The 11,602-nt window shown below is 43.7% G+C and overlaps 1 protein-coding gene across 1 annotated transcript; it reads right to left on the bottom strand.

Annotated features, from left to right (window-relative positions):
• Positions 1–29: 29 nt before the first annotated feature.
• Ssadh (succinic semialdehyde dehydrogenase) lies at positions 30–2,049 on the bottom strand. The gene is made up of 3 exons (XM_017176366.2): positions 1,876–2,049; positions 1,496–1,797; positions 30–1,415 (listed from the first exon to the last, which is right to left on the bottom strand). The coding sequence occupies exons 2-3, from the start codon at positions 1,787–1,789 to the stop codon at positions 180–182; spliced, it is 1,530 nt and encodes a 509-aa protein (XP_017031855.1). The 5' UTR covers positions 1,790–1,797; positions 1,876–2,049; the 3' UTR covers positions 30–179.
• Between the last annotated feature and the right edge of the window lie 9,553 nt (positions 2,050–11,602).

The following is an 11,602-nucleotide window of genomic DNA, read 5'->3' as shown; positions in this document are numbered from 1 at the left end:
TTCGGAATTGAGGAAGAGTTTTTCGAGGGTTTTTTAGTTTGTGCACATTTATTTATATTATTAGCGCGGTGTTTTACAAATATTTAACTAATTACAACAATCAACAAATCGCATTCGGCATTCTAGTGGAAGACAGCAGCTGTGGAAAGCAATGGAGGTGACCGAAGCTCCTTCGGATTTCAATCGTACTTCAGGTTCCCCATGCAAATGTACTTGATGTCGACGTAGTCGTCGATTCCGTGCTTGGAGCCCTCCCTTCCGACACCAGACTCCTTCACACCGCCAAAGGGTGCCTCTGCCGCGGATATGATGCCCTCGTTGACGCCGACCATACCCACCTCGAGGCGCTTGGCCACGCGGAACACCTGCTGCAGATTATCGCTGTAGAAGTAGCCGGCCAGGCCTCTCCTGGTGTCGTTGGCCTTCGCCACCGCCTCCTCTTCGTCGCGGAATCGGATGATGGAGACAACCGGGCCGAAGACCTCCTCCGTGTACAGCTGAGCCGTGGGCGGCACGTCGGTGACTATAGTCGGTGCATAGAAGAGGGGGCCAATGTCGCTCAGGGGCTTTCCTCCCTGGATGATGTTCGCCTTCTTGGACCTTGCATCTTCCACAAAACCGCTGACCTTTTTGAACTGCATTTCATTGATAAGCGGTCCTATCTGGACTTCGCACCCCTGGCCATCGCCGATCTTCAGGGCCTCCACGCGCTTCTTCAGCTGCCCCACGAACTGCTCGTAGACACCGTCCTGGACGAAGAATCTGTTGGCGGAGACACAGGTCTGGCCGCAGTTCCGGAACTTGGAGGCCATGGCCCCATCCACCGCCTTCTCCACATTGGCCGAGTCGAAGACAATGAACGGAGCGTTGCCGCCCAGCTCCAGGCATATCCTCTTGATGCCATCGGCAGAGTTGCGGAACAGCAGCTTGCCCACTTCTGTGGAACCGGTGAACGAGATGCCCCTGACATCTGGACTCTTGCAGAAGAGATCGCCAATGGGGGCCGCCTTGTTGGTGGTCACCACATTGATCACGCCCTTCGGGATGCCGGCATCCTCGGCCAGCTTTGCCACCGCCAGCGCCGTGAGCGGTGTGTCCTCGGAGGGCTTCACCACCACCGTGCAACCAGCGGCTAGAGCGGCTCCTGCCTTCCGCGTGATCATGGCCATCGGGAAGTTCCAGGGCGTGATCAAGGCCGCCACTCCGATGGGCTGCTTCATGACTATTATCTCGCGATTGGGCGATGCACTGGGAACAATCTCGCCATAGATGCGACGCGCCTCCTCCGCGAACCATTCCACAAAAGCATTGCCGTAGGCCACCTCTCCTTTGGACTCGTTGATGGGCTTGCCCGACTCCGCCGTCATTATCTCGGCTATCTCCTGCGAGTTCTGCTCGATCAGTTTGTGCCACTTCTGCAGAGGAGAGATTAGATAAGCGTTAGCCGGGATGTCACCTACACTCGAACTTCTTTCTTAGATAAGGAAAAACTCACTTTGAGCAGGTTGGAGCGATCCTTGGCGGTCAGGGATCGCCACTCCTTGGATTCGTAGGCCTGCTTGGCAGCATTGATCGCCTTTTGGGCATCCGCCACGGTCATGTTTGGGACCTTTCCGATCACCTCTCCGCTCGCCGGATTACGGACTTCAAATGTGCTCGCATCGCTGGAGCCGACCCAGTCGCCGTTCACAAGGGCCTTGTCCTGGAGAAGAGCCGAAAAGCCGCGCATCCTACCCAAGTTGCTGAGGCTAGTTCCCTTCAGTGCGGCGCCGTTGAGCTGTCGCCACATTCTGCCGGCTGTTTAATTAAACAAGAAACAAACTCATTAGCGAATTGCTACTAATCGATTATAAACACCGGCGCTCTCTCTCTCACCTGTGTGACACCTGTTGCGGGGGGAGGGAGAGTTTGACGGGCTTATCTTATCTGCGCCTTTATCGGGAAGACTCAGAGGGTGTCAAGTGCTCTGGCAGTATCTCGTTTATAGGCTTTTATTGGATTTAATTGATTTTAATTCGATTCGCGACCAGTGTTGTCAGATGAAATTTTGGTTTTACCCTAAAAAATCTCATGAGCTACCAACACTGACAGATTGTCCGTTTCATACCACTCAGCTTTTGTTTGACCAAAGGGCGGCAACCGTTTGACTTTCAAAAAAGAAAAAGGAATAGAAAAAAGAAAGTCCACGTTTGCTTCCTGATTCCTATTTTAGCCGTTGCTCTACAGCGATTTTAAGGCAGCGCCACTTGTCCCAGCAATCTCTGGACAATCGCTGCCTTTCGCCCGATCTGCCCCGATCTTTTTTGCATGCGCCGCCGCCGCCGCCACCGTTTCAACATGGAGCCGGAGTGTGCTCCATTTATTATGACTTTGCAGTCAGGTAGTCAGCTAGCCAGGCATCACGACCATAGATTTCACATATGCCGGCGGCAGAGGTTCTGGCAGAAGATGGGCCTCGCAGTCCATCGTTCACACTTGGCCAAAAAAAGTGGTCTTCTTGTTTATTAAAATTTGAGAATTGAGTGTACTTCTGTAAAAAAAATAACATTTTTTAAAAACATTTTCAATTTTCGTATTCCAATTTTGTCTTAGATACAGGATGTTTTATAGAAATCGCAGTGAAATCAATTGAAATTGTGACCAAAAGTACGCAACCTTTTTATAATTTAAAAAATGAAGTTTATATTTTGACAACTGTACTATTTCCTTATTTTTTGGTAACTTAACCTAATCTGAAATAAATTTTATTTCAATAAAAAATCATTAAACAAAATCAGAGCGCTTTTGAAAGTGGCTTTTTATGATTGTTTTTTAAATTTCTTTAATAGCTAAATGTGTCATTTTTTCTGACTGCATTCTCTGCATTAGACAGTGGCAGGTTCTGCCTACTGGGCTACTGGTTATGTAGCTTCCTCCGCGTCCGGCTCACCTGGTTTAAGGCTTCCCTTTCGCCCGGTAAACCGACAATCTGTGTTGCAAATTTTGTCAATAAATTTCGGCTAAGAATGCCAAAATAGGCGGACACAAGCCACACGGACATCATAACTGTTAAGATAAGATTGCCTAGATGGCCATCGCGATGTGCAGGACGCAGGCTCTGATATGAATTCAATTAGTTGTGATTTAGAACTAATTGAAAATGCGTCTCGCTGGGGAGTAGTCGTGCCGGCCGCTGCCTCTGCTGCTGGCTGCTGTCGATAGGTGTTTAAGTTATTTGTCTTAAGTGCTGCCCGGGAGGTGTGTGAGCTCCTGTTCCGGCTCCTGGCTCCTGCCCAATTCCAGACTGATCGAGATCAGCCTGCACTTGCAAAAATATCAACCTATAAACTAGATTAATCTATAAAATACACTGATCCTTTTATTTGGCTTATTTACCATTTCCAATTTTAGAAAGTAAATTCTATATATTATTGTTAGGCTGCTTAATAAAATAAAATCCAATGGTTTAAAAGGACTACCAATCTCCTTCATCAATGATCGATTTATCAATTTTAAATCAAATTCCTAATATTTCGTTTATAAAAGTTAACTTATAAGCATCGTTTTATCGGCGTCATTAACTAAAAAGTACTATGACTTTCTAAAAATGCAATTACATTGATCATAACTTCCTTGATTAAAGAAATATAACAAATTAGGCACTCATTATAAGCTAAACACTTTCTAAACTCTGGTGAAGATTTTTGCAGAGTGTCGCCAGTAAGGGGAAAACACCTTGCCTGGTCTGCTCCATCAGGAGCCCAGCTAATGAAGTAGTCAATCAACGCTCAGACGAATCTAATGTCTACTTAACTGCAATTTTGACAAGTTTAATGCGCTGCCATGGTCGGCGAATTCGTTGTTGTTTATGGGACCGGGAGACCCTTTTCGTTTTTATAGGTACTTTCCGTAGGCACAAAACAATTGACAGCCCAAAATAGGCTGCCGTGTGCCTTTTGTGCCGGCTAATTGTAATACGAAATCATAACACGCCATAAAAACGACACAAAGAGCGGCAGAGCGATCGTATGGGATCGCCTAAGACCGGTTCCTGGATTGCCGGTCCTCTTCTGGAGGCCCAAGACGCCGCCACCGCTGCCGATGTCGCTTGCAGCTGGTCAATGGAAACAATGATGAGGTCGTCCTCTCTCTGTCGCTCTCTGTGTCTTGGAGGATTCCTTTCCATTCCACGAGGCCCTCTAACGCGGAGCAGTCGAGCCATAAATCATGTTTGGGAACACGTTCCTTAACGCGAAAATAAAACATCTGTTGTTTCTGGTCGGATCTGATCTGGTTGCTGCCGCCTGGCAGCTTTCTTGAAAGGGACAAAGGACTCGCAAGCTTAGGGCGCAAACTGGTTGCCAATTGTCCTGGCAATATGGCAGGATGGCAAGAAAACAACATAGCAGCAGCCGCCGCCGTTAAACAGATAAATGTCGTGATCAACACACGCAACAACAGCCGCAGCAGCTGCTGCTTGGAATTACCTACGGGTATCCTTGGCCAGGTTCCAAATTAACCCATTAGGAACACATATGCTGAGGCTTTTTTTGAGAAAATTACTACCCATAAGACATATCTCCTTATAAGGAATCGTTTTTATTAATTATTAATTACCATTTAACATATACTACGATTGCTTCAAAAGCAAAAGAAAAACTAATCTAAAAAAGAATATACTATAAGAAAATCAATCATAAAAGAAGAAACTTCAAGGGGTTAACTTGAAAATGGCTGCAGGATAATAGCTACTTTGCCGATACACCGCCACTGCTCCCATTTCGGCTCCCTCCGCTTGCAATCCCTGTCCTGAGGGATCCTGCCCTGTGATCCAGTTCCTGCTGACTCACCTTGGCACGTGTGCTCAGCGGTCGGTGGTGCAGCTGCTCCGAAGTCAAGACGCAGGGAAATCGAATAAGGACGAAGGCGAAGCCGACAGCGACGATGAAGAAGGAGTTAGAGAGCAGCTGCCAGTTGTTTTTAATTTCGAATGTCCCTGTTCGAAATCGAGGCGTCCTCAATCCTGCGTCAACGGATTAGCTCTGTCCGGGTGGAAGCAACACGTGTGCGATAGTGATTGTGATCCGGGATAGCGATCGGTATCGGGATGGCTATTCTTTCCCCCTGGCAAGCCTATTTTTTTCTACACAGAAGATTCCCGCAGCCCGGCTTAATTATTGTTTACCTTCGCATCAAGGTTACGGCATTATGATTATGCTCTACTTGATTATTATTTCATAATTCGGCCGCCCATTGTGTGTGTGCTTCTCTACTTTCCCCGGTGGTAGGCAGGCAGCAGCAGCATGTCCTGGCATGCAATGGAACTCGATCCCGCTGTCCTTGAGCCGCACCAACGATCCCTTATCCCTAGGCTTTGTTGTCGTCGAGAATAATATAAGCCTCGCCAACCCCAAAAATTCCAAATAAGGTAACACCCCGGAAAAGAAAGATTCCAAGACGCTACTGAGGCATCGAAATACCCTTAGAAATTAAGTGAAAACTGATTCGCTAACGAGTGCTTTTGTAATAACTACTCATATTTATGATGTATTCAAGCGGATCGAAATTAAATTGTTATGAAATTGAGATTCTTTTGGAAAATTCCAAGTCAAAAAGTTTCAGCCTTCCAATCACTTCAAGGATTGTGGGGAAATTAAGGAATGTGTATAGCAAAAGAAGTAATACCATAAAAGGGACTCACATTTCCTTAGTTGTTTTTAGAAAAGTAATGAATAATAAATGCAATTAACCTCCAAAAGATACAAAAATACTAGAGGACATACCATTGCTTAAAGAATAAGAGTTTATTATAAAAAAATAAATAAAAATAAAACCAAAATCCCTTTACGGATTTATTTATTTGTTCTGTAATATTATTTTTTTAGAGTATCATAATTGCGTGCTTACTATTGGCCTACGCACAATCCTTTGCCAGGACCTTATATGTTGTCTCCAGTTTCGGAAAATCTGCTCACAAATTGCGCATTCCGTTTGTTCATCCTTCCATAACCTCGCCAAAGTTGAAAACCTGGTACATTTATTGCGACTTACATTCGCAACTTGCCTGGTAACCTTGTTTTTGGGATGTCAAAAAACTTGGGGTGGCTTTCGAATTAGAGCTTAGCCAGTTTAGTACACTGCAGGAATTAAATTGTCAATGAAACTATACAAAAAATTCATACAAATGTAGAAATAAAATTAATCATTTTACACAGAACTAAAGTTTATAATTTTAATGGGGTTTTACTTAAAGAAACTTGAAACAAAGTAATAAATCCAACAATTTCGAATATGTCTTAAGTTGGATTTTAAGTTTACTTTTTCTTGTGAAAAGTACGTATACATTTTTCTCTCAGTGTTTAAGCGAAAGAACTTCAACTGAAAGATATTAAAAACGAGCTTCGGCTCTCCAACAACTGTTCGGATTGGAGAAACTGTACCGAAAATCGCTTAAAAGCGCGTAAAACCTAGTTTGAAAAGCAATTGAAAGAACTACGCACTTCGATTTTGATCCTTGGCAGATTCATACATATAATATATGTGTGTGCGAGCATTGTTTTGTATAATTTATGCAACCCCAACGCACAATGGCATTGAAAGGCCGGAAATGGGGTGGCTCTGTGCGCCTCCCTCCCCCTGTTGCTCCTTTCCCTTTATGGGGTAGTATTTGCGACAGGATGGTGCACTGAGAACATCATAATAATATTCCTTTTTCTTATTGTCTTCTTTTTATGTTGTATTAATTAAAAAGCGTCTTGTCTCAGATAAAGTACTGCTGTATGTAATGTTGTTTTCTTAAAAATATACTATTTACGGAAATATCAAAAATGTTAATTTTTCTTAGTGTACTGAAGCTATGATGCTGCTTTCGGTGGATACCGGAGAGAAATCTGTTGCGTAGTCCTGCTCCCTAATTCAACTGCGTCGTTGCGGTATTCTCACGCTGGATTTTCCCAGTTCCTGTCCTTGGCCCAGCCCTTGTCCTTGTCCTTGTTCTTGTCGCTGTCCTTGTCCTTGTCCCCGTCCTCGTCCACGTCCACGTCCTATCCCTCGGCTGTTTGTTGTGTGCTTGATTTGGGTAGGCCTCAGTTGGTTTTGCGCCTTTGTGGGCATAATTATGCCTCCGTTCTGGAAGAAATACCAAATGCATTCGCATTCAAATTGAGAGCAGTGCAACATTTCTCATATCGCATTTCCGCTTAATTGTCTGCGATTGTAACAGGCCCCGAGAAGAGAAGCGAAGACAAGGAACAGGATGCGGGGAACAGGAGATGATCGCGATCATCCCGAAAAGCTCCTGGCAGCTGTGGCTGTGTTGTCTCTTATTTTTGCCAAGTTTATGCGAATCGCCCGGAATCGCATAAACATATCAAATTACGACGATCGAATGTGTATTGTAAAAACCGGAAGTTTTTAAATCTCTGTCCGGCAAAAAACAAAAGCCCCGATAATCGGCGGCATTTTCTCTTTTCGCCGCCTTTATTTCTCTAGCAAATCTTCATAAATTTTCAACATTTTGTGCTTAATGATGATGCACCGCCCTTGAGGAAACCACAAAAAAAAAAAAAAACTAAATAAATAAAATACAGGAGAAATAAAGGATTTCACATCTCCATCGGCATTCGCAGCCCATTTCGATCGCTTGATTTGTTTTCAAGTCACTGCAAATACAATTTCTGTTACATTTTTGTCGAGTTTAAGTCGAAGTTTTGTTTTTATTGAACAAACACAGGCGATTGCAGCGCAAACAGCCGGATCAGTACACATAAAACAGTGGAGACCGAGGGAAGGGAGTTCAGGTTTGGGGGAGATCTTAGGAGGAGGCTGCACCGGAATCTTTTTAGGGATGGGGAAAACTTCACCTCCACACTGGGCTCAAGTTCATTGACGCCAGAGCCTAATAGTATAAATATATTTATAAGAATATACATTTATAACAACAAATTCATTCTTTTAAACCATGTTTCTTTGCCCATCTGATATGGCTTTGTCTCCGTAGCTGATCTTGCTCATTTTAAGTTTATAACCCTGCAGCGATCCTGGCTCATTAGAACAGATTCGTGTTTCCAGCTGATCTCTGGCTCAGCGAAACCTAAATTCACTTACGGATCCTCGTTGCCTGTTACCTAAGCTCAAGTCTTTCGCTGATCTTGTCAGCTTATCCCCTGTGCATCATGATTTATTGCCTTAATACCTCTCACAACTGAAAGATTTCGCGCTTAGATCGATATGTAACACCCGTATAAGTGATCATGCCAAATTTGCACACCATCAATCGATGGATGATGCACTGCTGGAGGGTTGTGTTATGTTATTCGCGCTAACAACTTCATTGCACATGGGCAAAAGATGGCAAATTGCCGGAGATCGATCAAAGAGACGCTTTCACCTTGGCTCAAATGAGTCGTGAAATTCAGTCTTGCGCAAGACTTAAAAATGTTTGATACCGGGATAAAGGATCCCTGGGTAGGGAATGTTAATGTTCCTTTGGTGTTTTTGTCCTTTTCGGGTCTTAAGCCGCAAGTAAATTTGTTTTCCGCTCGAGATCGATCATTTTTGCGACCGTAAATCAAGGCAGGATGTGCAGGACCAGTGTCCTTTTGTCTTCGTCCAGTCTTTGTGCTCAAATGTTGTTTTTCTTTCGTCTTGGTTTCGTTCCTTTCTGCTGTGTTTGCACTTGGAAATGCAAAATATGAACAACAGAGAGTGAGAGGGGAGAAAGAAATGCTGACCGATCTTTTGGCGATATGCAAACATCTGCCTGTTGGCCCTGTTTACTTGCTTTTGACCACCGCTTGCGACTGTACTCTTGGATCTTCTCGTAAAGAGATCTTGGCCCGAATTTCGGGCCTCATCGATTCGCTACGTGCTCGGGTGGGCCTGTCGCTCTACCAGGAATCGGTGCTCCGGAATCGGGGCAAGGATCACCAGTGGAACTGATCGCTCCACACCTGTTATTTAGGACATCATTAGCTACGTGAAAGAGATACATATACACACACATGCAAGAGCCAAAACCTGTTGGCTAATGCTGCACATTAATTCAATAGGATCTGGTGGGTTCGCTCATGCATGTAGATCACCGCAACGGATCAAAATAAATATCGGCAAACAGACAGGCTCAGGGACAGGCTCAGGAACAGGTACAGGTAGCAAGGGATTCTCTGTCTGCGGCTCGTCTGCCGGATTAGAGTTAGAAAAGGGATCGATGCAGGATCTTACCGATCGGAGTTGGAGTGGGAGAACCCCTTACAGCTTCCATTCCACTCCATTCGAGCGGAAGTAACAGCTGCGGCAACGTCCTGATCTGCATCTTCTCGGTCCATGTAAGGCCTCCTGGCAATTATCGATGGCGCAGCTGTAAAATACCCAAAAAACAGCAGACACAATAAACCAAAAACCGAAAATCACATCGAAAGCTTCGCTCCCACACAAAAAGCTCTCCTGCGGCTCCGATCGGTTAACTGCACTGGCGAAATTTTTTACCAAATTTAAAAAGTATTATTTAATCACGGTTATTACTCAAAACTATTATTATTATCTGAGAAAATGAGGAAGTTTTTGCTTGAAATATTGGTAGTGGGGAATGAAACTCTTTAAAGACCAACGTTTGTTTTAATTCGAAGACATTATTGACATACATTTAGTTTTCTCATTTATTTTTCACGTGTACGCCTCTGTGACCACCAGATGCAGTGCATCTTGTTCGGCTGCTGTCGTTGTCGCACCTGTCGCACAATTTATTTTTCGCCCAAGAAGTAAAAAGCCCAAAAAGCAATGCAATAACCGCCGAAAAAAAAATAAAAAGAAAACGCAGGGCAGCAAAAAGCAGTTGCTTGATGTGCGGCGCATATCCGTTTGTCTTTAGCTTCCTTTTCGTAATGACGACAGAGCCGCAAAGAAGCAGCTGCCGTTGCGAATGACCAAAACATGGCCAAAACGACAGAGCAGCCTGGTCTGATCCCGAGATACTCGTACCTTAACCTTAACGCATCTGCAAAAGTTGCTCTTTGGAGAAGACGCTTCCCAGCAGAATCGGGCTTGTAATTTGCAATCGTTCACCATGCTGTTCTCTTGTCCGATTTTATTTGTTTTGGCCTTTTGTGGTCATAAAGTTGATCTGCCTTCCTGGCCGCCAAAAAAAAAAAAAAAGGAATGTAACGATTGCCAAAAAGTTATATTGAAAATTTCCTCCTGTTCTTATTTTTTTGGGATCGAATCGGTTCGGTGAGAAACAAAAAAGGGTTCACAGCCCCTTTTCAGCAGTTGTAGATCAATGTCACATTTATGTTTTGACTTTAGATTTATAACTTTATTAAACAAACACATGTAGTCATATTTTTATGCGCATGTTACTGATGCATTACAAACAAGACGAAGGTATAAGGTAAATAATTATAATAATATTAATAATGAATTATATTCTGAATTATGATGGGTGGACGTGGATCTTTACAGGTAATTATGGGGAACTATTTGTAGGATCTTATTTCATTCTTAGAGGGAAAAGAAAGCTACATTTAAATGGGAGATACTCAAGCCCGCGACTTGATTTAGGATCTGATCACCTTAAATAAGTATATCTACACACAGTTTTTATGATATTATTATTGCATCCTCTAGAAACCAGTTTATAATTACCTGTATTTAGATTCTCGAAACAATTTATTAATCGAGTTTGTTTCTTTGAAGTTTTTAGCAAATAGCATACTTATCAAAACTTAAAATATCAACGTGTTATTGTAGTTTTTTTTCTTTTTTTTTTTGCGTGCCGCACTTAACCTTAACCCCTTAGTTCCCCTCTGGACGAAAATGCGGCAGCCGCATGTGGAAAATAAATTGCTTTGAAAGCATAAACAAATTACAGGAAATTAATAAAGCCGTTCGACGGTTGTTTAATGGGCCAGAGGGCAAACCAAAGAAGGGACCGAGGATCGGGGAAAGGACCTTAGATAACATGATGTATTCCCGGATCGTCAATCGGGGTGGTGCCATGTAAACGATAATGTAATAGGGCGGGAAAATTCCAACTCCAATGCTTTTCCCCCTTTCCCTTTCTTTTTTTTTCCACTCGTCAACATGGGTGTGAAGACATTCTCGTCGAGATTAGACAATTTGGCATGGTTCGTTAGGAAAAACTGCAAGAAATCAAAACATAATTTCCAACGGTTTCAAAAGCAAAGAAATGGAAAACTGAATGGTAGAGGGGGAGGGGGCAGGGCCGAGAAGCAGCGCCTTTGTACCGTTACTTGTTCTCAGTGAGGTAAACTAGTTTCGCCGCTGGATGCTTGGCCTTCGCCGCTGCTGCCACTGCTGCTGCTCAAAGCGAGACAATAGAGATTAGAAAAGCAGGGAAGCAGAAGCAGATGAAGAGAAAGAGGAAGGACCAGCGGCACTGAAGGAAAAAAATAAAGAAACTGAGTGCGTAAGGCGCAAGGATCACAAGGATCGATGGCAGAATAGGTACAGCTGCGTCACGAACTTTGAAGCTTAACCCGCTGAAGTACTTATCATGGAGTTTTTTAATAATAACAAAACCCGTAAAATGCCCTCAATCTTTGTTATTTTATTTCCCTTAATTGATCAGATAGTATACCTTGAGGATTTGTTTTGAATTTCAAGT

Source organism: Drosophila kikkawai, chromosome 3R (genome assembly GCF_030179895.1).
Source record: "Drosophila kikkawai strain 14028-0561.14 chromosome 3R, DkikHiC1v2, whole genome shotgun sequence".
In the NCBI taxonomy this organism is placed as follows: Eukaryota; Metazoa; Arthropoda; class Insecta; order Diptera; family Drosophilidae; genus Drosophila; species Drosophila kikkawai.
The sequence above is the reverse complement of the archived record's forward strand: the minus strand, read 5'-3'. Positions and strand labels throughout refer to the sequence as shown.